Source organism: Ochotona princeps, chromosome X (assembly GCF_030435755.1).
Source record: "Ochotona princeps isolate mOchPri1 chromosome X, mOchPri1.hap1, whole genome shotgun sequence".
Classification (NCBI taxonomy): Eukaryota; Metazoa; Chordata; class Mammalia; order Lagomorpha; family Ochotonidae; genus Ochotona; species Ochotona princeps.
Genome location: NC_080865.1, coordinates 103,567,155 through 103,591,469, shown reverse-complemented (window position 1 = coordinate 103,591,469; position 24,315 = coordinate 103,567,155). Strand labels below are relative to the sequence as shown.

The following is a 24,315-nucleotide window of genomic DNA, read 5'->3' as shown; positions in this document are numbered from 1 at the left end:
GTTTTTAATCAAATTAAACTCATTTTTCATTTTTCATTTTTTTTTGTATTTGTTGGACAGCGTGAGGGACAGACATGCAGGTTTCATTCATCAGAAGTAGATTTGAAAATAGATGAAAGCATCATCTATTTTACGTAAAGTCTAAGTACGTAAAGTTGTAATCCCCTTCAAACAAGTCAGTCTGTACACTTATTGGAAACAAAAAAAGCACTGAATTTGGTCAGACCAAAGGGTACAGAAACGCCTGGGAATATTCATCAGGAATTCATCTGAGAAGGTCGCACTAGTAATTAGCTGGTAATCATTCAGTATCCAATCTATGCCAGCCAGTCGTTGCGGCCAGGACATTGGTCACTCTTCCACATGCAACCACCTACAAGGAAGTGGTCTGTGAAACCATTTCACGAGTGAAGGGCCTGCGGATACTAGGCTTGTCCTGGCATTTTTCCAGGAGAGTGCGGCTAGTAAGAGCTCCCCCATAGCCCACACCACTCCTCCTCCCCCCAGCCTGAGGCACACCCTGTGTCTCCTAATGCATGTCTCTTCTCCAGTTCCTACAGTGTCTCTCAGATAACCAAAGGAACCTAATATCCACGGCACAGTGGGCACGGCTGAAAGAGGAGGTGACTATGACAATGAAACTCTGTCCCAGAGCTCTCCAACACAGGCCCTCCAGCCTGGGTCCCAGGGTTCCTTGCGTGTGGACCCTCCCCAGGAGCTGGCAATTCCATCTGGTCTGTACAAGTGTGTTCTTCCCCTTGGCACCCTCTTTGTGCACGTCTCTGCCATCACGGGATCCTGGCTTGCTCCCTGGCTCATCAGTGGTGCCATGGAGCTGCCTGGGATCCCCACCTGTCTCCCAGACCTAGGACCCTCCTAATCATTGCAGGAGTGCCCTGGTTCCCCACAGCTCACCTTGGAGCTTCTGTAATGGGCAAGCCACTTCCAAGAAAAGGTTCGCTTTGGACAATTACTTACGGGTCTGCTCCTCCTCTCAAAGTGCCTAAATGCTCTGTCCTTTCCACATAGGTGCGGAGTGGAATGTCCTGCAGCCCATGGTCTACCAGCACTCTGGTTTTAACTTAAAATGCTTTCCTTTGACATGTTTGCTATAGAGGTGAGGGATTGGAGACCCTTGTGGGTCTCTGGGCAAGATGGGAAGGGATGGGGTAAGAGTTGGGCATGAGGCCGACCCACTCTCCTGTGACAGGGTGAAGCAGGAGATGTTGCACAGCTCCCTGCTTCCGGATCACTCAGCGCCAGGGGGAATAGATGGTACCGTGGTTTTGTCCCAGGGGCCCTGATGGGGGAAGAAAGTCCTGAGGCTGGTGCTTGAGTAGTCTGCACTGTTCTGATAGAGTACGGGCTTCTTTGCGCCAGATGCGAGATGCCACTTCCCAGACTTGCCAGCTGCCTATGACTGTTTCAGTACGCCCATAGCCTCAGATGCTTGGCGGAGAATTTGGCCTGTAGCGTTGCTCAGCCTGCTCTGCCTTCCACCTTCCCGAGAGGCACGCAAGGTCCTCTGTTGCAACAGAGAGACTGGCTGACTCACCTTCCATGAGCAGCCCAGTATGTTGCCTCTCCTTCCAGAGAGTCAGCAACGGGGGCACCCCTTTCCCCACAACATGTACCCCAAGGCCAGACCAGACATCCTTCCGGTGTTCCCTCAGGTAGGGGATCAGGTGGAGTGGACCCATCGGGCCCACTCCTAACAGCCACGACAGGGTTGGTCCCCAGATCTGATTCTTGCATGTGCCAGCAGGTGCTTCAACCCAGCCCAGCTCTGCCCATCGCCAGACCTAGCCTTGCCTGCACCAGTGGGCGCTCAAACCTGGCCAGGACCACCCCCAGACGTAACTCTCAGGCACACCAGCAGGTGCCACAGCCCGTCCCAGCTGGGCCCTAGTCCAGGCACTGATTTGTACCAGTGAGTGCCGTAGTCTTGCTGAGAAGACCCCTGTGGACCCCTTCCGCGCCTGCCCAAGACCCAGTCTTTCCTGTGCCTTTCCAGGTGACAGTGATTCCCCAAGAACCCCAACCTGCAGCCTGAGACCCAGCTCTTTCTTATACTTGGGGGGGGGGTGCTATAGCCTCACAGGAGAGAGCTCTGAAGCCCCTTGCAGCCATCCTCACAGCCCAGGCTCTCACGCTCAGCCGTGGGTGCTGAGGCCCAGCCCCGGGCAGCCCAGCCCCAAACCAGCCATGGCTTTTACGTGTGCCAGCAGGTACTGGGGCCTAATCCAGCCCAGCCTGCTCACAACTCACGCCAGTGACACTCCCTTGCACTGCTCTGCCTGGAGTCCCACCGGCTCACCCCAACTTCTTATACTCCCCCGCTTTTGTTTTGTTTGTTTGTTCCCAAATGTGAGAACATCTCTCCATCTTCCTCCTCCCAGGACGGTTACTGCCGCTGGACTCCACGTTTCTCTGGTAGGTGAGTGTGCCTGTCTCAGCATCTACAGTCCTAGCACGGGGCTTTCCAAAGTACAGATGCTCGGTGGATGCACAATGATTCAGTGAGGCTGTGAGTAAGCTAACTTGTTTATTAAGCCTTAATTCTTTTTACACTTCCATATAAAGCATTCTACAGTGCAGAGCAAAGCAGTGAGTGACCACGGAACTGCACATACACACATGCAGACACTGTTTCGACCTCTGGGTGACAGAAACACATTGTATGTATCAAATGGGTTGGGGAGAAAAGTAACTTCCAAGTAAGCTACACAGAAGGGTCACAAAAGCCACAGCCTGTGTTTCTAAGGGTGTTTCTAAAGCCCCTCTGTCCCTCTGCTAGTCAGAACTCTCACTGCCATCTTCCCTTGGAGAGCAACGACCAGGACGCCTTTCACAGGGCGCAGCACAAGATGCTGGCTCTGTCCCTACCCTGCCCCCCTCACTCCAAGTGGCCCTGCCTGCATCTGCTGCCTCAGCGCCCACTTCCTCATCTCTCACACCCCCTTCATTTACGCTTGGGCAGAATCTGGGGTCATTCCTATTGAACCTGGCCAAATACTGCAGGACTCTCATCTCGCTGGTTTCAGCGTGAGCCCTTGGACCCCACAGGAACTCGTAGCGAGCAGGCTCACTGTGGGGCACCTGCCGGTATTCCAGGTACCCATCCTGAACCCAGTCTTTGGTGAGGAGGTTCCTGGGCTCCCCAAAAATGCAGTTGTTTCTCCCAATAAGCAACCCCATCATGCTCAGAGCTTCCCAGAGGTGCAGCTCAGGGACATGCCCACCCCCAATGATCACCAAGCCCAGGACGGTGATCAGAAGGCCGGTCTTGGGCACGCTCTGGTCACCCCCCCGCACATCATGGCAGGTGAGGCCCAGCGCAGGGACCAGCACATACGCATTGTCAGTGGTGTCTGCTTGCTTCATCTCAATGCCAAAGATCAGATGGATGCAATCAAAGGCTTTGCAGAAGATCTCGGGGAAGTGGTCTTCGTAATATACGGTGACACAACTCAGCATTTCTTCCACGGAGATCGGCTCCTGCCTGCGATACTTGAGGAACAGCAGCGCTACCAAGTCAGCCATCTTCTCCTCCAGTGCCCCTTGGAACAAGGACTCTGGGTCTTGCAGGCACTGCCAGGAGCTTAGGCCAGCCTCGTCTTGGCTGCTGGAGCTCTCCTCCGACTGGGTGAGTGCAGGTGAGCTGGCAGCGGGGGAGGAGGCTCTGCGGGGACTCCCGGGAGGACTCCTGGACCCAGCAGCAAGCTCCTCCTCGTGGGCTGCTGCTACCAGAGCGGAGCAAGAGGAGGAAGCTGCAGCAGGGGCCTCCCCTTCTCCAAGCGTGGGAAACCCAGCAGCCTCTTCTTGGGCCTGACTGTCTCCCTCAAGCTTGCCAGGGACACTCTTCTGACCAAAAGGCATCATGATGACTTTCTGGGGGACAGCCGGATGAGGGTAGGCAGCAGCTGGGGATGGGGGCCCTCAGGCCTGGGGGAGAGACAGACGGTGTGAGTGACACCTGCTGAGAATTGCACCCCTGAGGCCGTGACAAATGCCTCCAACCAGGCTTCCTCTCAGGGTAGGGAAAGAGGCCCTCAGAGGCCTCTCTGCTGCCGTTCTGATTCCCCTGAGATGTGAAGAGGTGCTCCCGTGAGAGACAAGGCTTCCCAGGAGCAGCCAGCTGGCCAGCCAGCAGTGTGCTAGGCCACAATGATGGCACCAGTGTTGGTCGGGCCAGCCGCCCTGTGGTCCCCCCACTTTGGGATGGGTAGGGCCCTGAGCCCACGTTCACAGGCTGCACCTCACCTTGGTTCCTGTCACTGCCTGGGCCAGTGTGTTCTGTGGGCCGAGGGCACCGCTCAGGAACAGCCCTCCAGCAGCGCCTTGCCGCAGCTCCTGTATGGGAATTGAGAGGATCCTGGGGCATCAGACCGCTAGCACAGCTCTAGTCCGTGAGGCTCACTGCAGGGTGCCCCACGGGTCTGAGCGTCCCCCTCTGCTCATGTGTGGGCTCCCCTCCTGTGCTCACTCACACCCCTCACCTTTGATGTACTTACTTAGGCTTCCACACATGGAAAGGGAAGAGCGCGTGCGTATCCCACATCCACGGTATTTAGAACAAAATGGTAGTTCCCGCCCTGCCTCTCCTCTTTCCTTCCCGCCCTCACTCCCACCTACGCCATTGCTCATTTAGCTTTTAATGTTTACAGTAACGTGCTTTCAACATCATTACAACCGGGACTTACATGAAGAATTCCACAAGCTGTAAGAAGCAAAGCTACCGGGCCTGGTATGGGAGCCTAGTGGCTAAAGTCCTCTCCCTGAACACGCCAGGATCCCATATGGGCGCCGGTTCTAATCCCAGCAGCCCCACTTCCCATCCAGCTCCCTGCCTGTGGCCTGGGAAAGCAGTAGGGGATGGCCCAAAGCCTTGGGACCCTGCACCCGCGTGGGAGACCCGGAAGAAGCATCTGGCTCCTGGCTTCAGCTCAGCGCAGTTCCGGCCGTTTGGGGAATGAATCAATGGACCGAAGATCTTCCTCTCTGTCTCTTCCTCTCTGTATATTTGACTCTCCAATAAAAACAAAAATAAATCTTTTTTTTTTCTAAAGGAAGAGAAACTACTCTTGTTCAGTGCTACAGACAAGGGCTGTGCAAACAGTCAAAGCTAAAAATGCCAATTGCATTCACACCCATTACATTCTTCGTAATCTCTAAATTAATTACCACAGATCTTGGAAAACCCTTTGACGCTTTTGGGAGGCGCTGATTTCACTGAACACAACGATCTCCTACTGCGTCCATGTTGCTGGGAAACACCTGGTAGCCATCCTGTCCGGGCTGGGCAGAATTCCATGCCGGGTACACACCACGGCTTCTCTATCAAGCCGACCAGTCCTTTACATGAAAAACGTCATCTCCCTGACCCGTCCCGGACTGCCAAGCCCCGCTAGAAGCGCATTCTTGTGGTAGCTCTTTCAGACCTGAGAACCAGGCTATCAAAGCCGCGGGTCCTTCCTGGTGGCCTGGGGGTACTTCGAGTTTACCCCTGGCGTCCTAGTGGCCACCGAGACATCTCCCCTGCCCTTCAAGCGTGGCTTCCGAGCACAAGACCCAGACACACTGAAACGCCCCTCCCATCTTCTTCCGGACTCTTCTCACCAGACCCTGGCAGAGCTGGTCTAGTGAGAAGACCCCTTCTTTGCAGCATTTAGGAGACTTGTTTTTAGTCTCTCTGATAGGCACAGGTGCAAGACGAAGAAACACAGAGAGAGAGAGAGAGAGAGAGAATCTCCCTTCCAGTCCCCCGCCCCGCCAAACCCCGCAACACACGCAGACACACAGACCAAGGCTACAAGGGCAAGGCCCGGCCAGGAGAGCCCAGGAGCCAGCATGGGTCTCCCCTGCGGTGTCGGCGGCCCCAGTCCTCAGGCTGTCCGCAGCCGCCTTCTCAGGCACACTGACGGGGCACTGGATCCCAAGAGGAGCCCGAGGACTCCCATGCTGGCTTGGCCAGCAGTGCCTTAGTCCAGGGCCCTCGCTCCGAGGCAGCCACCACGCGGGTCACCGCTCACCTCTCCCGGGGCGCAGGGGTCCAGGGGTCCAGGGTGGGGCAGCCACACGTGGAGGCCTCCGTGGGGCAGACAAGCAGGGGCTGGAGGCCGACACTGCGGGCCCTGCCGCGGGGCACAGGCGGGACCCTCAGGGCCTCCCACCGCCTCCTCCCTCAGGCGAGGTCCGGCCACCCCCACCTTCGGCCGACCGAGTTCACCGCGTGCCCTCGAGGCTCGGACTGCCCAGGGCCCCGCGTGCCCTCGAGGCTCGGACTGCCCAGGGCCCCGGATGCAGACAGGAGTGGGACAACACTGGAGAGCACTGGGCTCTTTGGGGACCCTCCACGTGCGACCGGGCGGGGATGCCTTTGGGCGCCGCTCAGTTTCTCACCAGAGCCCCGACCACAGAGCGCGGGCCGCCGAGCCTCTCTGCCCAAGAGAAGGGCAGCTCTCTGAGAGAACGCCTCTCACGAAAGCGGAAGTCAGGGGGCGTCCGCTCACGCCGGGCCCGGATCTTCCGAGGGCCGACGCAGCGGGTGCGGAATTCCCCCAGGACACCCTGTCTGCTTTCGGGGTCCTCACCTGTTGGCAGGCACACCTGCATTCCTGCCGCCTGTAGACTTGGGGCTCACCCCAGCGACCCAGGGTCTGCTCCCAGAATCCCCTGACAGTGCTGGTCGGCATATTCGGCAGAGGCTGACCACCCTACCTACGTCTTGGTGCCCCCTCCTTCCCCTGGGCTTCTCATCTTGGTGCCCGGCAAAGCTTGGGTCCCCGACTCGGGCCAGCATGTCCGTTCCCCTCAGAGCGAGGCTCTGGCACTCCGGTGTCTGGTCGTCCACAGAGAGGAGTGGGCCGGACTCAGTGCCGGCTGGGCTGTGGGCGTGCTCAGAGCAGGAAATGGGCCGAATCTCCTGGGGTGTGAGGGTCCCGCCTTTGGGGGTCCCCTCACTGCTTTGTCCCCTCACCCACGTCTTCTATCTGCCCCCCACTTCCCCTGCAGTGATTGGCCTGCTCGCGGCTGCCTCTGGGTACCTGTCGGGGGTCATTGTGTGCACTGAATGGCTGTGTTCTCAGGCTGGTGCTTGTGTGAGGTGGAGCAGCACCTGTGACTGTGGGACACTGCCAGGGAAGAATGGCATCTCCCGTGCAGTTTGTTCAGCACCAGATGTTAGCTTTGGACACGTCTTGTTCTCCAAGATTGAGTTCTGTGACGAGACTTGAGCTGTAGCATTGGACTGTGTAAGTTTTGCTGTTTTCACGTTATCTAACCTCATAGCACAGAGCAGGAATGTTCACATCTTCCCGCTCATTCACACTAAGAAAGGCATTTGACTTCTCTGCCAATTTATGCTAAATTACCTACTGTGTATACCTCAATACGTGGATGTGTTTTTTTATATATATATGACTTTTAATGTGTATATTTTATGTGTATATATATGCACATAGATGTATTTTATGTGTTCACACATTCATTTTTATTAAGCAAAGTTTACTGTTACTAGTCACGATTCACTATTCTACTCACTATTCTTTTCTCTGGTGCGTTCATTATATCCCATTAAAACAATACTTAGGATAAAAGAGCTACTTTATTTGAAAGGCACAGCTAGAGAGAGAGAGAGAGAGAGAGAGAGAGAAGCTCAGGAGAGAGACTTCTTGCACCTGCTTGTTGACTGCTCAGATGGCTGCAATTGTCAGGCCAAGTCTAGGACCCGGAGTTCCCCATGTTGGTGGCCTGGACCCAAACACTGGGGCCATCGTCTGCTGCTGTTTCCCAGCCCTTAGCGTATAGCTACATGGGAATTACAACAGCTGGGGCAAAAACTGGTACCCAGTGTAATGTTGGTGTTACAGCGGGCTGCTTTATCTGCTGTGCCACAATGCTGCCCACCAAATGATACTTTTTTAACACACTAGTATGTGGTCTCAAATTTGGTTAGCACCATCTCTAGACAATGGGTATCAAATCTGATTTAGAAATGAAGCACGTTTCTAATGTTACATAATGTAGTGTGGACATGATAATTCATTAGAATCTGGTGTGTAATGCTTTTTAAACTTTATTTTAATGTTTATTATGTAGCAGAGGGAGTTGCGGACCCCCACCCCTTTTAAATGTTTTTATTTTTTCAGGCCGGGCGTGATGTCTCAATCGCCGAAGTGCCGGGATGGCATTCGTGTCCTGGCTATTCCACTTCCCGTTCATCTCCCCGCTTATGGCCTGGGAAAGCAGTAGAGGATGGCCCATGGTCTTGGGGCCCTGTAACTGCCTGGAAGATCTGAAGCAGCTTCTAGCTCCTGGCTTCGGGTCAGCTCAGCTTCGGCCATTGTGGGCATTTTGGGAGGGAACAAGCAGATGGAAGATCTTTTTCCCTGTCTCTCCATAAAGCTGATCCGCCTTGCCAGTAACAAGTAAGTTTTTAAAATCAAATAATGAATAAATATTCTTATATTTTCTAGCTCTCATGATCACCAGCGGGTGCTGGAGCCTTGCCCAGTCTTGCCCACCGCCTGATCCAGCCACACACATGACAGTGGGTTCTGCAGTCTTGCCCAGCCTGACCTGCCCACAGCCCCAGCTCTCGCATTCACCAGTGGGAGCTGCAGCCCATCAGGGGTGTCCCGTAAGTTCCCCCACCAGGCATGTACCAGCCCCAGGTCTTATGCCTGCTGGCAGGTTCTTTGATCCAGTCTGGCATGGCCCTTCCACACTCAGCTTTCACTGGTGGGAGTTGCAGCCTAACCAACCATGATGCAACCCACACCCTTTTCTGATTGTTGTGCATGGCAGCAGGTGTTGAGGACTTACCCAGTCTGACCCATCCCTAGGCCCAACCCAGACAAATGCTAAATAGTGTTGCAGATTTGCCTGGCCCATAGTCAGCCTTGGCTCTGATGCTCCCCAAATGGGAGCTATGGCTAAGTAGGGGAATTCCCCTACTAGATCTGATCCCAGCCCCAGATCTCATGCATACCAGCAGAAGGAGCAACCATACTTGGCATGATGTGTCCCCAGTCCTGGCCTTTGTATGTGCCAGCAGGTGCTGCAGCCTGGCTTCTCCCAGCCTCAGATCCCTGCACCCAGTACCCTGACTTCTCCCAGCTCCAGATCCCAGGAATGTCAAATTGGTTCCTGTCGGGTGAATTCTAGGTTCAACCTGGGTCTGATCATCACCATCCCTGCTCTCTGATTAAATCAGTGGTGCCGCAGTCCCATAGAAGCCAGCCCACAACTTCCCTACAGAATCTGCTCCCAGATCTGGTTGTCTCATGTTCTGGTAGGTGCCATAGCCCAGCCTGGCTTGGGCCACCCCCTGCTCTAACACTTGTGGATGGATACTGTGGCCTAGCCCAGTCAGATTGTCCTCTAGCCCCAGCACTGCAAGCACCAGCGGATTGCTGGTGATGCTGTTTAATCCCACCCAGGTCCCATGTAGGAAGGTGGCCTTGGCCAGAACCCAGACATGCCCTCTAGTTTCCAACATGTAAATCCCACCTCCCGTCTCAGCTTCCTCACCTAACTGCCAGTGTGGTGGCCCATTCTATGGAAAGCCTAGAAGTCACTTCTTCCTAGTCAAACATGCCCTCAGCCATTGCATTCACCAGACCCATTCCCCAGCAAATCTGGAGTCCCTCAACCTGGGGGCCAGGTGGCCTGTCCCAGTGATTACAGGGTCCCAACGCTTTGGGCCATTCTCAGCTGCTTTCTCAGGTCATGGCAGAGAGCTGAATGGTAAGTGGAGCAGCTGGAACATGGAACCGGTGCCCAAATGGGATCCTGGCACTTACAAAGTGAAGATTGAGCCACTAGGCCATTGTGTCAGGCCTGAAACTGCTGACAGCATACTCAATAGTCTCAGGATACAGTATTTGGTAGGCTGGTGCTACAAGTCTGTCAGGGAAAACTCATTTCTACCTTAAGCAAACTCTCCAAAAACCTATCAAATTTAAGCAATGTTTCAATTAATTTTCCAGGCTATCTGTCTTCACTTAGATACCAGGGGAATATTCTACCAGTGAATGAACATTTTGAGCCAAAAACACACAGAGGCAAGTATCTTTTAAAATATTTTATTTAATTTTTATATGAAGAGCCAAGAGATGGAGGGATACTGCTGCCAAATCTCTACATCATGATGAGTACTCAGCAAACTAAGCCATTACCCATTGCCTTCATGGGTCTGCATTTGCATGAAGTTGGTACCAGGAGTCAGATGAAACAAATCAAAGTATAAAAATAAATGCCCTCTTCCCAGAGTTAGTAATGAATTTGTTACACTGGCTTGAGCAAGACAAACATTTTCAATATATATTAGTGTAGCTTAAACATTTGACAACTGCCTTGGAATAAATGCATACCTGTTTATTCTTGGAAACTGTTGTAACACCAGGGTCTGCTGAGTTGCTTTCCCTTGTGGATTTTTTTTAAATCCCCTAAGCTGTATAAAAGTTGTCCTGCATCTTATTTTACTAGATAAAGTTAAAACACAATATTGTAGAAAGCTAATATAAAGCTACCCTATGTTTCTAATTAGAATGAAAATGAAAAAAATATACAAGTAAATTCTATTGACAAAAAAGATGGCTCAAAATGGGTGGTCTATAAAAAGGAGCTGTTACTACTGCACACTTAAGGTACATTCTCTTCTCTGAATTTTTAATGTTTTTGAAACAATACATATCCTATGATTAATATGTACATGAACTGATGAATATTTTTTTTCCTTGAAAATATGTTACTAAATGGATGGTTCATTTCATATCTTAGAACTGAGCAAACATGGTATAAGATGTTCTGTGACAAGACAAGGAAAAAGCTTAGTCAATGACCTCAAAAATCAGATAAGATAATGGAAATTGGGTGCTCACAGATAATGCCTGTAGCTTCTAGAAATTTCGGAAGTAAAAATCACTGCTCCAGTAGACATGAAGTATCCAGTTTGAGGCAGGGAGAAAAAAATTGCTTATATATGGGACCCTTATAAATGTCCAGCAGTGACATTTACTGCAGGGGCAAGTACTCCCTGAGCATGGACTGTTTATTAGATTGCAAGGACACAGGGAAGTGGCTGGCAGCATCAAGATATCCCAAGCTGAGCCTTCCATGCAACCTTGGGAAAGCTCTCCAATTCAGTTCCCTGCTAACGTATCTGGAAAAGCACCAGCGGATGGTCCAAGAACTGGGCCGCTGCCATTCATGAGGAGCCTTGGATGAAGTCTCATGTTCCTGGTTTCAACATGGACCAGACCTAGCCCTGGAGATTGTGGCCATCTGGGGGTGAATCGCCAAATGGAAGAGACTCTCTCCGCAACCCCACCCCACTTCTCTCTCTTTTAGATAAATAAACCTCTTTAAAAAGTGTGTTTGTACACAGTTGAGTCCTGACTTAATCCAGAAGTAAGCTCATGGAAAACAATTTTACAGGGAGATTTCAGAGCCCAAATCAAAGGACCTATCTAAAAGGAGCATGCCTTGGAGCTCCCATGGAAAGTTTCCTCAAGGTTGGATGGGAGCTACTCAATCCCATGGTTGGAGTTTGGAGTTCAGTCAATTTATCCTCGCCACATGGCTATTTGAAGACAATGTGAACCAGTCTGGATGAAAAACTGGCCTGCAAATAAAGGAAATCTAAGAGTAGCTGTAGTTAATATTTTTCTCTTTTTTATTTAGATGTATTTTTTATTTGAAAGGCAGATTTTATAGAGAGAAGGAAAGAGAGAAAGATATTCCATCTGCTGGCTTATTCTCTCTTTTTTTTTTAAAGATTTATTTATTTTATTACAGTCAGATATACAGAGAGGAGGAGAGACAGAGAGGAAGATCTTCCGTCCGATGATTCACTCCCCAAGTGAGCCGCAACGGCTGGTACTGCACCGATCCAAAGCCAGGAACCAGGAACCTCTTCCAGGTCTCCCACGCGGGTACAGAGTCCCAAGGCTTTGGGCTGTCCTCGACTGCTTTCCCAGGCCAGAAGCAGGGAGCTGGATGGGAAGTGGAGCTGCTGGGATTAGAACTGGCGCCCATATGGGATCCCGGCACGTTCAAGGTGAGGACTTTAGCCGCTAGGCCACGCCGCCGGGCCCTGGCTTATTCTCAAATGACCAAAATGGCCAGAGCTGAGCTGACCTGAAGCCAGGAGTTTCTCCTTGGTCTCCCATGTAGGTGCAGAGTCCCAAGGTTTTGAGCCATCCTCTGCTTCCCAACACAAAAGCAGGGAGCTGAAAGTGGAACATCCGGAGCACAAACCGACACCCATATGGGATCCTGGCACTTGCAAAGTGAGAATTTAGCCAGTTGAGCCAGCATGCTACGCCCTGTGTTCAGAAATTCCACTGACTTATGTGCCTTTAACATGTTTTCTTTGCCTTAAATCTTACTTCTCTTCCTTTGAGATTCAGTGAAAATCATATAACCATATTGTGTACAATGTTGCATTTTTTTTAATTTATTTTTCCATGCTGCATTTTTTAAAGATTTATTTTACTTGTGTTATAGAGAGAGATAAAGGGAAGGAAAAGAAGAGAAAGAGAAAGAGAAAGAGAGATCTTCCATCCACTGGTTCACTCCCCATATGGTTGCTAAGGTCAGAGCTGGGCTGACCTGAAGCTTGAAGCAGGAGCTCAAGTACTTGAGCCATCCTTTGCTGCTTTTTTCAGGCCGGTAGCAGGGAGCTGGATTGGAAGTTGAGTAGCCAGAACTTGAATTACTTTTCCATACAGGATGCTGGCATTGTAGGTGGAAGATTAGCTGGTTACACCATTGTGCTGGCACCCAATGTTGCATTTCGATTATTCATATCTATATGTTCTCAGTGCTTCCTACAGTGTCTGGCACAAAGCAAATGACTCAGACAACATGTGTTTTATGAAGGCCACTGAAGTACTGAAGGTTACAGGCTCTGCCTGGTACAAAGGTAGATTAGAAGAAGGTTAAAGACTGAAGAAGATATCTCATTTGTTAGGGCAGAGAATCCCAGAAGAATGTGACAGAATTCTGTGAAAGCACACAAAGAGAAAACAGCAGTAAGTGGAGACTCAGGAATAAGAGCAGAATGGTGACGAGAATAAAACAGTAGCTTGTTGGTGAGCTCTGGGCAGGTATATTCCTTGTCGTCTGCTCTACATTCTTGGCCACATACATTTGACTTAGGCTGTGCAGGCTTAGCTCAGAAGTACCAGGATCCTCCCTTGCACCTGGTGGCAGCAGAAGCACACAGGGAGAGTGCAGGGACACAGTGGGATCTCTACAGATCCAGGTACAGCATCCTTGGTCTGCTTTCCAAGAGCAAATGGCCCCTGCCCGTCACAGAGGGAAGCTGGCTTCCTAAGGGAGGATGTCTCACTTCCTCCCTGTCACATGGAAGAACTCGGCAGGAAGATTAGGTAGGAATAAGTTACCTGGGAGATATTGCTAATAATTTCTGCCAGTCCTTCATTGTTACTCTTCCATCCTGTCAATCTAGTATGCCTACTTTCCTATGAGGCACTTGTGTCTCATCTGGAATCAGAAAGGAGGGGATTATGGTCACGTGGAAGTTAAGCTCTAAGTAGAGGTGTTATGGAACTCCCCAGAAACCTTACACATGCTAAATCCTTTCAACATTCCATCTCATTTCTTTTTTTTTCTTTTTAAATCTTTATTTATTTATTTATTTATTTATTTATTTATTTATTTATTATTTTTGATACAGTTCCATAGGCTCCTGGGATTTCCCTTATCTCCTCCCCATTTCCCTCCCCCCACAGCAAGCTCCCTATATCATTACTAACATATAGTTCTTCATACACAGTCATATGTTCATCATTGCAGGCATGGACAATGGCAGAGAGTCCAGCATCCTATTGTCAAGATATAGTAAACAGTTTCATTGTAAGTCCATCTTTGTCTGAAAGTGGAGATGCATACTATATTGTATCCTCACATCTGGATATGTTAGTCTCCATTTCACAGTTACTGCACATACCCTTAAATGAAAAGCCACAATACAAAATAAACAACAGGAAGAAAAAAGAAATTAACAATGTAATGAAGTTAAATAACATGCTACTGAATGATTAATGTGTCGCTGCAGAAATGAAAAAAAAGTCAAGAACCTTCTTGAAGAAAATTATGCAATTGTATGATCTATGAGTCATTAAATAATTTAATCAAAAGAAACTGTTTTGAAGAGATGAAACTAACAAAAACAAAAACATCAAAATCCATGAGAAATAGTTTCTGCTGATTTTTTTTTTTTTTGGTGAAATGTCTCTTCTAGGCCACAAATAGATGGGTTCTGTTTTTTAATCCAGTCTACTTATCTACGAGGTTTGATGGAGCTTAAGCCATTTACATTCAGGGTTTAATATGAATGGGTGGTGATTTGGTCCTGTCATTTTAGCAATGGGTTGTTCTTTGGTTTAGTCTTCCATTGTCATTTTACTGGATGTTCTTCACATTTGCCTTTGGTTTGTTGGGTGCTATTCCTCTCCAGAAGATGAGAACATCTTGAAGTATCATTTGTAGGGCAGATTTGGAAGAGGCAAATTCTTGTAACTTCTCTTTACTGTGGAAGAATTTTATTTCATTTTCAAAGACAAAAAAAAGCTTTGCTGGATATGTTATCCTAGGCCGACAATTTTTTTCTTTTAGAATCTGGAATATGTCACTCCATTCTCTTCTTGCCTGTAGAGTTTCCTGTGAGAGATCTCCTGTGAGTTTAATTGGCATTCCTTTATATGTCAATTGATTTTTTTTCACGTGCACATTTAAGGATCTTTTCCTTATGTTCAATTGAAGAGAGCTTGGTGATTACGTGTCTTGGTGAAGATCGCTTTTGATCAAGCCTGTTGAGAGTTCTGTGCCCCTCCTGGATGTTGTTTCCCAATTCTTTCTCTAGCTTAGGGAAAATTTCCCTTATTATTTCATTAAATATATTTGTAAAACCAGTTTCTCTTTCTGTACCTTCTGGGACTCCCATAACTCTTATATTAGGCCTCTTAAAAGTGTTTTTTAATTCTTGAATGCTTTTTTGGCCTGATCCAGCTCTGCTTCCAGCTTTTTGTTTGCTTCTCCCTGGTGACAGGAAATATCTTCCAATTCTGAGATTCTTTCTTCTGCTTGCTTCATTCCATTTTGGAGACTCCCCATTGTACTTTTAATTTGCTCTGTGTTCTTAATTTCTGATATATCAGCCTTGATTTGCTTTATTGCGGCTATTTCTTGTGTAACATATTCTTTAAATTCTTTGAACTCGTGTATGTGCTTCACATTGTTCACCAGAAGCTTTCTAATAAATTTTCTGAATCCTGTGTCCCCCATTTTCTTGATGTCTTCCTGTTAACTCTGAGGTTGGTATAGGCTTTTGCTCCTTTGCAGGGGAGTCTTCAGTAATATTCATTTTGCCTTTGTGTCTTCTTTTGCTCTTGGTCATTGTACTGCTAATTATTAGAGTCTTCTCCTTGGGGCAGGTTTCTAAGCTGTGTCACCCACAGGTCTACATTTCGATTTTACTTATTGCAGTTGGTACACAACTCTTTGCTTGCAGCCGATTGTGCCACTCCCTCCAGCAAGTTCCAGGTCTGGGTTCTTTTTTTTTTTTCTTTTTAAAGATTTATTTATTTTTATTTCAAAGTCAGATATACAGAGAGGAGGAGAGACAGAGAGGAAGATCTTCCGTCTTATGGTTCACTCCCCAAGTGAGCCGCAACGGTCGGTGCATGCCGATCTGAAGCCAGGAACCAGGAACCTCTTCCAGGTCTCCCACACGGGTGCAGGATCCCAAAGCTTTGGGCCTTCGTCAACTGCTTTCCCAGGCCAGAAGCAGGGAGCTGGATGGGAAGTGGAGCTGCTGGGATTAGAACCGGCGCCCATATGGGATCCCGGCACGTTCAAGGCGAGGACTTTAGCCACTAGGCCACGGCCACGGCCCCAGGTCTGGGTTCTTATGTTAGATTCCCACCATGGTCTCCGTAGCCCCAGCTTCTGGCTCACCACTCTTCACCTCCTGTGAAATCATGCTGAGGTTGCACTGTTGTCTGTACAACCTTTCTCCCACTTCCAGTTGGAGCAAGTCCCCGGATTAGGGAGATACCAGGTGTCCTATATAGCTAGATTGTTGGTGGTGCAGATCTTGCTGGAACCTTTTGGCCGTTAGGTCTGGGTGCCACACAGACCTCTTTTGACCCATTTGATGTCACAGTTGGTATTATTTTCCTGCGGGACCAGTGCAATCAACTGAACTCAGTGAGTTCTCGTGAGTTCAGCAAATGTGCAGTTCACTGTTGTCCCTGCAGTCCTAAAATTTTTGCCACACTGTACAAAATGGTGCCTGACGTGTCACTACTAGAGTTCCTGATATGCTGGCCACCAGGTCTGAGGGCTACCAGCACCTGACTTGGGTAGAACCTGTAGAATGCCACGATGCTGCAGTTCACTGAGTCAGAAATGATTTCACTCACAGCTCAGTGTATGCTCAGTTCTTTCCCTTGCCTTTGCCTCCTTCCGCAAAATGGCGCCCAATTCGGCTCTACGGGGCTGACTAGGCTGTGAATTCCACCCTGTTCTTGCACTGCCTGTCTGGGATGTGCTGCGCTGTCTCTGCTCCTGGTCAAATCAAACAGACCAGCAGGACGGACAGTTCTGTGTCTGGGTTCACCTCCCAAGCTCCCAATGAAAGTCCCTTCCTACCTGGTTGCTGGTGGAGTTCTGGCTGCTGGTGGAGTTCAGATCACTGTTAGCTGAATACCACTAGATTATCAGTCACTGCAGCACTGCACCATTGTTTTCGCTGCTTTCCTGTGTCTGTCAGTCTCCAGGTACCTCTCTGCTGTTGTTCTGTCCTCTCCTATTTCCTGGAATGTGTCCTTTCTGCTTCATCCTGATTAAATGTTTCTCCGTCTATTTAAACATGTCTTTACCTCTTCTGCCATCTTGATTCCACCTCATTTCTATATTAATTTAGGGTACTACTCCTTACCATTTGAAAATGACTGTTAAACATAAGAATGCATTTTTTTTTTTTTGCATTTTGGCTTCTGAACCTTGCTTATGAGTCCATCTCTGGCCTCCTCACATGCCCTTTCCTGGTAAACAATCATCTGGCCTTTTCATGACAGCTATCTCTCTGTGTGAGGTTGCTCACACTCTTCTGTGTATATTCTTTCCCACACTTTAAAAAATAAATCCTGCTGTCATGGATGCTAAGTATGTCTCTGCTTCAAATTCTTATCTGTGTGGGCACAAGAACCTAGAAGACAAGTTGAGGCACTTATGCCCAGAACATCTGAGCCATGCTGCTCTAGCAGGAGGGCCACTGGAGTCTTGAGACTCTTGTCATTTCCTCTTATGTCTCAGAAACTGTAATTTGCAAGTTCAAAGGGAAGCCTCCCTGAGATGAGTGAATCCTTATGGACCCTGGGAGAAGACTATAGGCCAGCTGCAAATCCAAGCAGAATGATAATTATTGCATCCTTGGTCTATTCTTCTGCCCCTCTCAAATTCTTCCCTAGTTCTTCAATTTTCAAATTCAGGCTTGAATTCTACCAAACCCATGTCTCAATTTCAGGTTCAACTACCTCCTAGGGAGATCTCAGGAAAATAATTCCCAAATGTTTATCAAAGTCAAACTAAAGTTATTAGAAGAAAAAGCCTTCTTTGAAGGGTAGCAGTGAATGGGGTGGGAAAGGAGTTTGAACCTTGTCTCAGGTCTCCAGCAGTCTTCTAATTGGTGGCATTCAAGATGTGAACTTCAGTAATTGTAGGGTGGGAAATTTTATGCTAAGAGAGGGTCAGCCTTGGAGGCTGGCACGTTCATGTTTTCTGAATAAATAATTTATCAATATGACCTCCCTGGAGCTCCTTAGAAAACCTACTAGCATTTCCCAGGATTGAATGCCAGCTGCCTCTCCCCAAACTAGAGTGTTGGTGAAGTTGCCAAACAAGGAAGAAGATCCTGGTGATGGCGTTTTGGGTCACAACCGCTTACTTTTCCTAACCCAGGATCCCAATAAAAGTATTAGATTGCACAACAATTCTCTCTTCCAACACTCTTATCTTCAGAAATCTGCCCCCCCTCAATTTATCAGAAGGGAAACATGAATCCAACATAGTCTTTAAAGCCATGGTCCAGATACATACCTATGCTTTTAGACTAATATAACATGTGTTCATCCCTAAATCACATGCATTTGCCCTCTGGCTTACTTAAGGTCATGGTTTTTCAATCCAGAGTTATTTCTTATTCTTGGGTGGAGAATATAGTCAACCTTCTAATCACACAGCCATGGAATCTGGTGACAAGTCAAGGGAAAGTTGAAATAAAGTCAAAATCAAACTGCTGGGGCACAGAAGATGAAGGCATATTCCTGGCATAGTGACATTCCTAAATGTCACAGTTTTCTGAAGGGTCTATCCACATAGCGTATGAAAGTTTCGGTCTTCCATCCAGTTTGGAATGCTGAGTAAGGGGTATAAAGTGGGCAGAATCTTAGAAGCAAGGTCTTTTGTACTTGCTGGAGAGAGAATACCTCCAGTGTCTTGTTTCTATGACAGAACCAGTAGAGTACAGTGCTATGCCGCTAGTGGAGTGGAGGCACTTGTGGTAATACAGTTCTTAAATACTGGGAACATGACTCCTTAAGAGAGTCCAATTCTCCTTGCATTTCCTCACAGATAGGTTTATACTCTCTGACAGCTTGGCTTGCTAGAGCAAAAGAATACAGATAGCAAATGATCTGTGTGTCAATGTCCTGTTCTCTAGGCTAGATAGACCCAGTGGCCTGGCCTTCTCTAGGAGAAGTGATAAAATACAATTTGTGAGCCTGCAGAGCAGGGTTCTGTTCCAGGACTTCTTGGGATTTCATGAAAGTAGTTTCTATCCATGAGGCCAAGGACTCTGAGCAATCTACCTGGCCAGGGTGTGAAGTTATTGAAAGGGTTACAGTGCCTGCTGTTCAAGTATCTGAAGTGACAACTCTCTTCCCTCCTGGTGCCTGTTTATTAAGCTGTTGGTTAATCTGGTCATGGGCAGGATTCTCTAAATAGCACGGTGTAGACTTGTGAGTTCAGTCAGATCCTGATCTGTATCTTCACTCCTCTACTGTCACTAGTTGCATGGCTCAGGGCATGTTATACAGGCTTCTCTGCATCTTGCTTTCTGTTCTGTATTTGAATGTTCCTTGGAAACCAACTCAGAACCAGATGTCAGTGTTTACCTAGAGGTTGCCAGGGGAGGTGGACCAAATACTTTTCTATTGGATCCTGGTGCTTCAGCAGCTGGAAACTTGATTCAGGTTACTCATCCTTGAAAGCAGCTCATACAATAATGTCTACTCCCCAGTGGGTGTTGGGAAGCCTAATCACCACTTGTGAAATGTTTTCAAGTTCTCAGAAGAAGGATGATACATCATAGCAAAGTGTACTTCTCCCAACTGTGAACCTCTGAAGTGGCCTCTGGAGGTAGTCAGTACAACATTGCCATGAACACCTGCTATTGTTACAAACTATGACTATTATCCATAATGATACTAGACTAGTATTTAAGGTATTGCTCTGCTCATGAAAATTCTTAAATCATCAGGAAGTGGAGACAATAGACTAAGTCACCTAATATGAGTTTATTCTGCTCTTGCACTTCAAAGCAAATGAAATTCTTAAGGAGGCTGGTATCCAACAATACCAGATAACAGCATTTGTTGAGCATGTAGAATGCATCAGGAAGTGTGTTATGTAGGCTATCTCATTGGACTTTTCCTACAAACTTGGGAAATTGATTTTACCTTTTCTATTTTGAAGAGCAGAAAAATCAAACTCAGAGATGTGTACATTTTCAAAACAAAACAAAACAAAAAATCCTGACCCCTATATGTAGGATGACCTGAAGAGGAGAAAGAGGGCACTGTGAGGTGACCACAAAGTCTAGGCGACAGCCAAGAAATCCTTCAGCACTTTAGAAAACTGAGGATGGATTCAACATCTCCAGTTCAGGAATCGTTCAGGAATCTGTCCTGCCTAAGTGCCAACAGAGACAGGGGACCAATTAGGGAAATAAGACTAGGAGGAGAGAGACCATAGTGTGGTTTGGATGACTATCATAATTTGATGCTCTGGCTTGAGGTTTGGAGGAGAAGTTGTACCACAAAGTTTCTAGTCACTGACAGATCTAACTTGAAGCCTGGGATAAGATCGCAAAGATGCAGTGTCTCATGCTTTGCCACTAATCTCGCCCTGCCCCACTCCACCCCTACCTTGGGCTCAGTAGTCTTTGGAAGAAATCCACAGAAGTCAGAGCAGGCCAAGGTGACAGATGTCTGTGAACACGTCACTGTGGGACTGCCAGGCAACAAACTCCCCACTCTAGGCCTTAGCGTAGGCAAGTTAGCGTACGAAGAGGTCTTCTGCCTTCTCCTTCGGGCCTCTGGCAGTCACCCCTCTGTTCCCTAGGTTCCATCTCCCAGTTGTTTCCTCTGGAGGTGGAGTGGGCATCCTCGGCAGGGTGAGCTCGGAGAGGGGATAAGGGGGAAGGGGAGGGGGCCCGGGGCGCATGCGCAGGAAGCGCAGCTCTGTACGGAAGCCCGGAAGGAGGAGCGGGAGGTGGCCGAGGCTCAGGTTTCTCTGGGCGGCGGCAGTTGGGACGCGACTGACGCTGGCATCTTGAACCCGCTGTAACGCGCAAGCTGCGCGGCACGAGAGGAGGGAGGAAGAGGAGGACGCCGCGTTGAAGTTCACCGCCATGAACCTGAGGGGCCTCTTCCAGGACTTCAACCCGAGGTGAGGCGGCGGCGTTGGCAGCGCTGCCAGGAGTCCGCCCCGCGGGCTTGGGCGCGCACTGGGACGCACGCTCCGGGAAGGCTTGGCGGTCGAGATGCTGCCGCCCGAGAACGCGATCCCCGCCGAGCCTCGCTGCGTGTGTGAGCCCCTCTTCGGTAAACAGTCGGCCTTGGTTTGTGCTGCTTCCCTTCTGCTGCACAGCCAACCCTCTGTGCCATCTGTGACTGCCCCGCCACGGCCTGAGCCGCCTGGCCTGGAGCCTTGTCCTGCCTCCACGGGAGCCCATTCCTCTCTGCTCACCCTCCCTCATTGATTTTCCGATTTCCGATTGCGTCTTCTTTCACTCTGCTGCCTGCCCTCCGTTCTCCGCACCAGGGCCATCTCACTCGACCTGACAGCCTTACCCTTCACGCTAGAGCTTTCCTCCAGTTTTTCTCAGCCCTTGAGCTTTTCCTGGATTTATACCCACCCATCACTTGTTTGCTTCTTTGTTGAATTGATATTTAAAACATTGTTGAATTCTTGGATTGAATATGACAATCCTTACATAATGCCTTTGGAGGTGATCATTTTTTCATACGCATTTTCTCTTCACTGTAAGTTTATTTGCAAGAAATAGATATTGTCGTCCTTATTTCCCGGACAGGGAACATTCAATGGACAGTGTGGAGAAAATGCTGGCTAAGGAATCGAGTAGTTTTCACTTACTTGCTGGAGTGTTTCCTAGCTCTGTTCCCTCTCCTAGGGTGTGCACTCCCTGAAAAACAGACCACTTCCTCCTCTTGCTATCCCTGCTAGTCCCAACTACTGTGTATAATACATCGGAGACACTTCTAAATTTTTGTGGCACTAAACTCAGCCACAAGCCCTACATTGGAGACCAGGCTACATGTAACTGGTTGCTTCTCTGGCCTCGTTTGGCCCACCTGAGAACTAAAAGGTCCACCTAAATCAAGCGTGAGTAGCTTTTCTGTGTCAGGGGCCATTTGTATGTGTATAATATCATTCACAGGCTTCATGGAATTAGCACGTTACAAATGAGCCTGCTATGTAGAGCTATTGGATGGTGGGTCCTGCCTGGGGTTGCCTTGGAAGGACCAGAGTAATGATTTCCCACGGCTCGTAATGAGCTGCAAGCTGGACATGTCCTATCCCTGCGCTGACTGATCTCTGAAGTCTACCGCTCTATGAAGGCAGTATTTAGTGCATCTACTTGCTAGTGGGAAGTCACACACTTAAACCATTTATTTGCATGGTAGGTGCTATGCCAGGTGTTTCAGGTTTTGCAGATGTAGAAGGGTATTTTAATAGATGGTTTATGGTACTGAGCAAGATTTGGGTTTTGAGAGCCCAGTGGAAACTACTATCTTGATTGCTTGGTTTGGGAATAAAAGGAACACTTGGGGGAATGCATGTACTGGGGCGCTGTCTCCTTCGCGATGGTGACATGTTAAGCTATGAGCCATGGTGCCTGCAAATGTGCTAGCCTTTCTCTGTGGGCTAATATCCTGAACCTCAGTGCCAGTGGCCGTTATCACAGGGTCTTGACAGTCTCCACGGTGGAGCTTGTTTAGCATAGGGATCAGACAGCTGGTGGCAGTGTCTTCCTCTGCTGTTCCTGGGGATTAGGATTGCCTCTCCTGCTGGGAAGGTTTGTGCTGGAGCTAGACATGCTTTCCATGTTTTGACTGGGGAGAATGATAAGAGAGATAAGTGAAAGTAGAATTGTTTAGTGTCCTTGGGCAAGCCACCTATCTGTGTTGTATCTGTAGCATGACTATACTATCCAAGTAGGATGGGGAGGTTGAATTAATGATTGATTGTAAAGTACTTTACAAATATAAAGCCTCGTGAGTTATTTGTATTATGACAGCTAATTTGGAAACACAGGAGCTGCCTGAAGTGATCTGACAGGCTAGCAGGCAAACAGTTGCCAAAGCAAAATAGCACTGCACTGTTAAACACCCTTTAACATTTTACCTTTAATTAATTTATTTTATGATAAGCTACTAATTGTAAAAATAGATTTTAATGATCACTAGTATATTTATTCTTAATTATACAAAGATTAAAATGCATCTGCCTGAAAAGTTTGAAGGTATTTTTTACTGTTCTCTTTTGCTGAATTCAATTTTGTCAGTTGGGAGTGAGCAGTGATATGTTACACATATTGCAGAAAGAAATTAGTAAGGTGATATTCGCAAGTTACATTTTTAAAAAAAGACTATTTTTTTAAAATTGGGAAGTCATATATATACAGAGAGGAAGAGCTTCCATCCCTGATTTCACTCCCCAAGCAGCCACAATGGCTGGAGCTGAGCCAATCCGAAGCCAGGAGCTTCTTCCAGGTCTCCCACACGGGTGCAGGGTCCCAAGGCTTTGGGCCATCCTCGACTGCTTTCCCAGGCCACAAGCAGGGAGCTGGATGGGATGCGGGGCTGCTGGAATTAGAACCAGTACCCATATAGGATCCTAGCGTGTGCAAGGCGAGGACTTTAGTCGCTAGACTATCATGCTGGGCCCGCAAGCTAGATATTTTAAAAACTGATAGTTACATGTCTTCTGGGCATGCTCTTTTTTTTGACATTGGACTTTAATCTAGTACTATGCTAAGGAGAGTCTTCAAGATAGCTAGGGAGAAAACTGAGTGTTGTGGACAAGAAAATGCTTTCTGCTGCAGTCACAAACCTTAGTGCCAACATTAGTGTAGGGTCCAGACCTGGAATTGTAGCTGGGCTCAGTAAATATTTGCTGAGTGAATACGTGAATAACTCTCCAGATCTTGTGTGAGAAATCCAAAGCTACTGCCTTTAATCACAGCTTTCTTCATGGCGTTTCATCTAGTTTTCTTTCCATTCACTGTCTTCTTTTGGTAAAGTTCAGCCATTCTGTTTTGGCAGCATATATCTATGTCATATGGTTTGGTGGATATGAAAGTATGGATTCTGGTTCTACATCTCCTTCCCTACCTTTTGGACCTTAATAAGTCTGAACCTGCTGACATGTTGCCAGAGTTCTGGACATAACAATGAAACAAGTGATTCACAGGTGTGCGAGGCCACCGGGTGAGCCTCTGCCTGTTTCCATCGAGCACAGAGGTGATTGATCATAAACTTCATTTTCTTCTTATTTTTTTAAGGATTTTTTTTTTTACCTTGAAAGAGTTACAGGTAAGAAGAGACAGATCCTTCAGCCACTGGTTCATTTACCACATGGCTCCAGAGACCACAGATGAGTCAGGCTGAAGGCATTCATCTGTGGCTCCCCCAAGGGTAGAGTGGCTCAAACATTTGAACCATCTTCTGCTTTATCCGGGCTATTATCAGGGAGCTGGATCATGAGTACAGCAGCCAGAACAGTTCCTGTTCTCCTATGTTGCTATTGTTGCAGACAGCAGCTTTACCTACTGTGCCACAGTGTTGGCCCTAAACTTCTTTTGTTTTCTTTCCTTCCTTCTTTCCTTCCTTCTTTCCTTTCCTTTCCTTTCCTTTCTTTTTTTAGAGATTTATTTATTTTGTTGGAAAGGCAGATTTACAGAGAGAAGAGACA

At 48.1% G+C, this 24,315-nt stretch overlaps 1 protein-coding gene and 2 long non-coding RNA genes across 4 annotated transcripts in view; 1 reads left to right on the top strand and 2 right to left on the bottom strand.

The window, feature by feature from the left end:
• Positions 1-3,648: 3,648 nt before the first annotated feature.
• On the bottom strand, positions 3,649-6,498 carry LOC131478626 (uncharacterized). The gene is made up of 3 exons (XR_009244595.1): positions 6,403-6,498; positions 4,264-4,353; positions 3,649-3,945 (listed from the first exon to the last, which is right to left on the bottom strand). It is a non-coding gene; the product is annotated as an uncharacterized LOC131478626 (long non-coding RNA).
• Positions 6,499-11,395: 4,897 nt separating this feature from the next.
• Positions 11,396-20,494, bottom strand: LOC131478625 (uncharacterized). Its single transcript, XR_009244594.1, has 3 exons — positions 20,244-20,494; positions 13,416-13,515; positions 11,396-11,629 (listed from the first exon to the last, which is right to left on the bottom strand). It is a non-coding gene; the product is annotated as an uncharacterized LOC131478625 (long non-coding RNA).
• Positions 20,495-20,573: 79 nt separating this feature from the next.
• Positions 20,574-24,315, top strand: part of TMEM185A (transmembrane protein 185A) — a 40,719-nt gene continuing 36,977 nt past the window's right edge. Inside the window, exon 1 of one of the 2 annotated variants that reach the window (XM_058659123.1) lies at positions 20,574-20,766. Coding sequence is in view for 1 of the 2 variants with exons in the window: in XM_004598550.3 (XP_004598607.1) it covers positions 20,729-20,766 (38 nt within the window). In the remaining variant the exon portion in view is untranslated. The remainder of the gene's footprint in view (positions 20,767-24,315) is intronic. The other variant, XM_004598550.3, reaches the window with a different exon arrangement.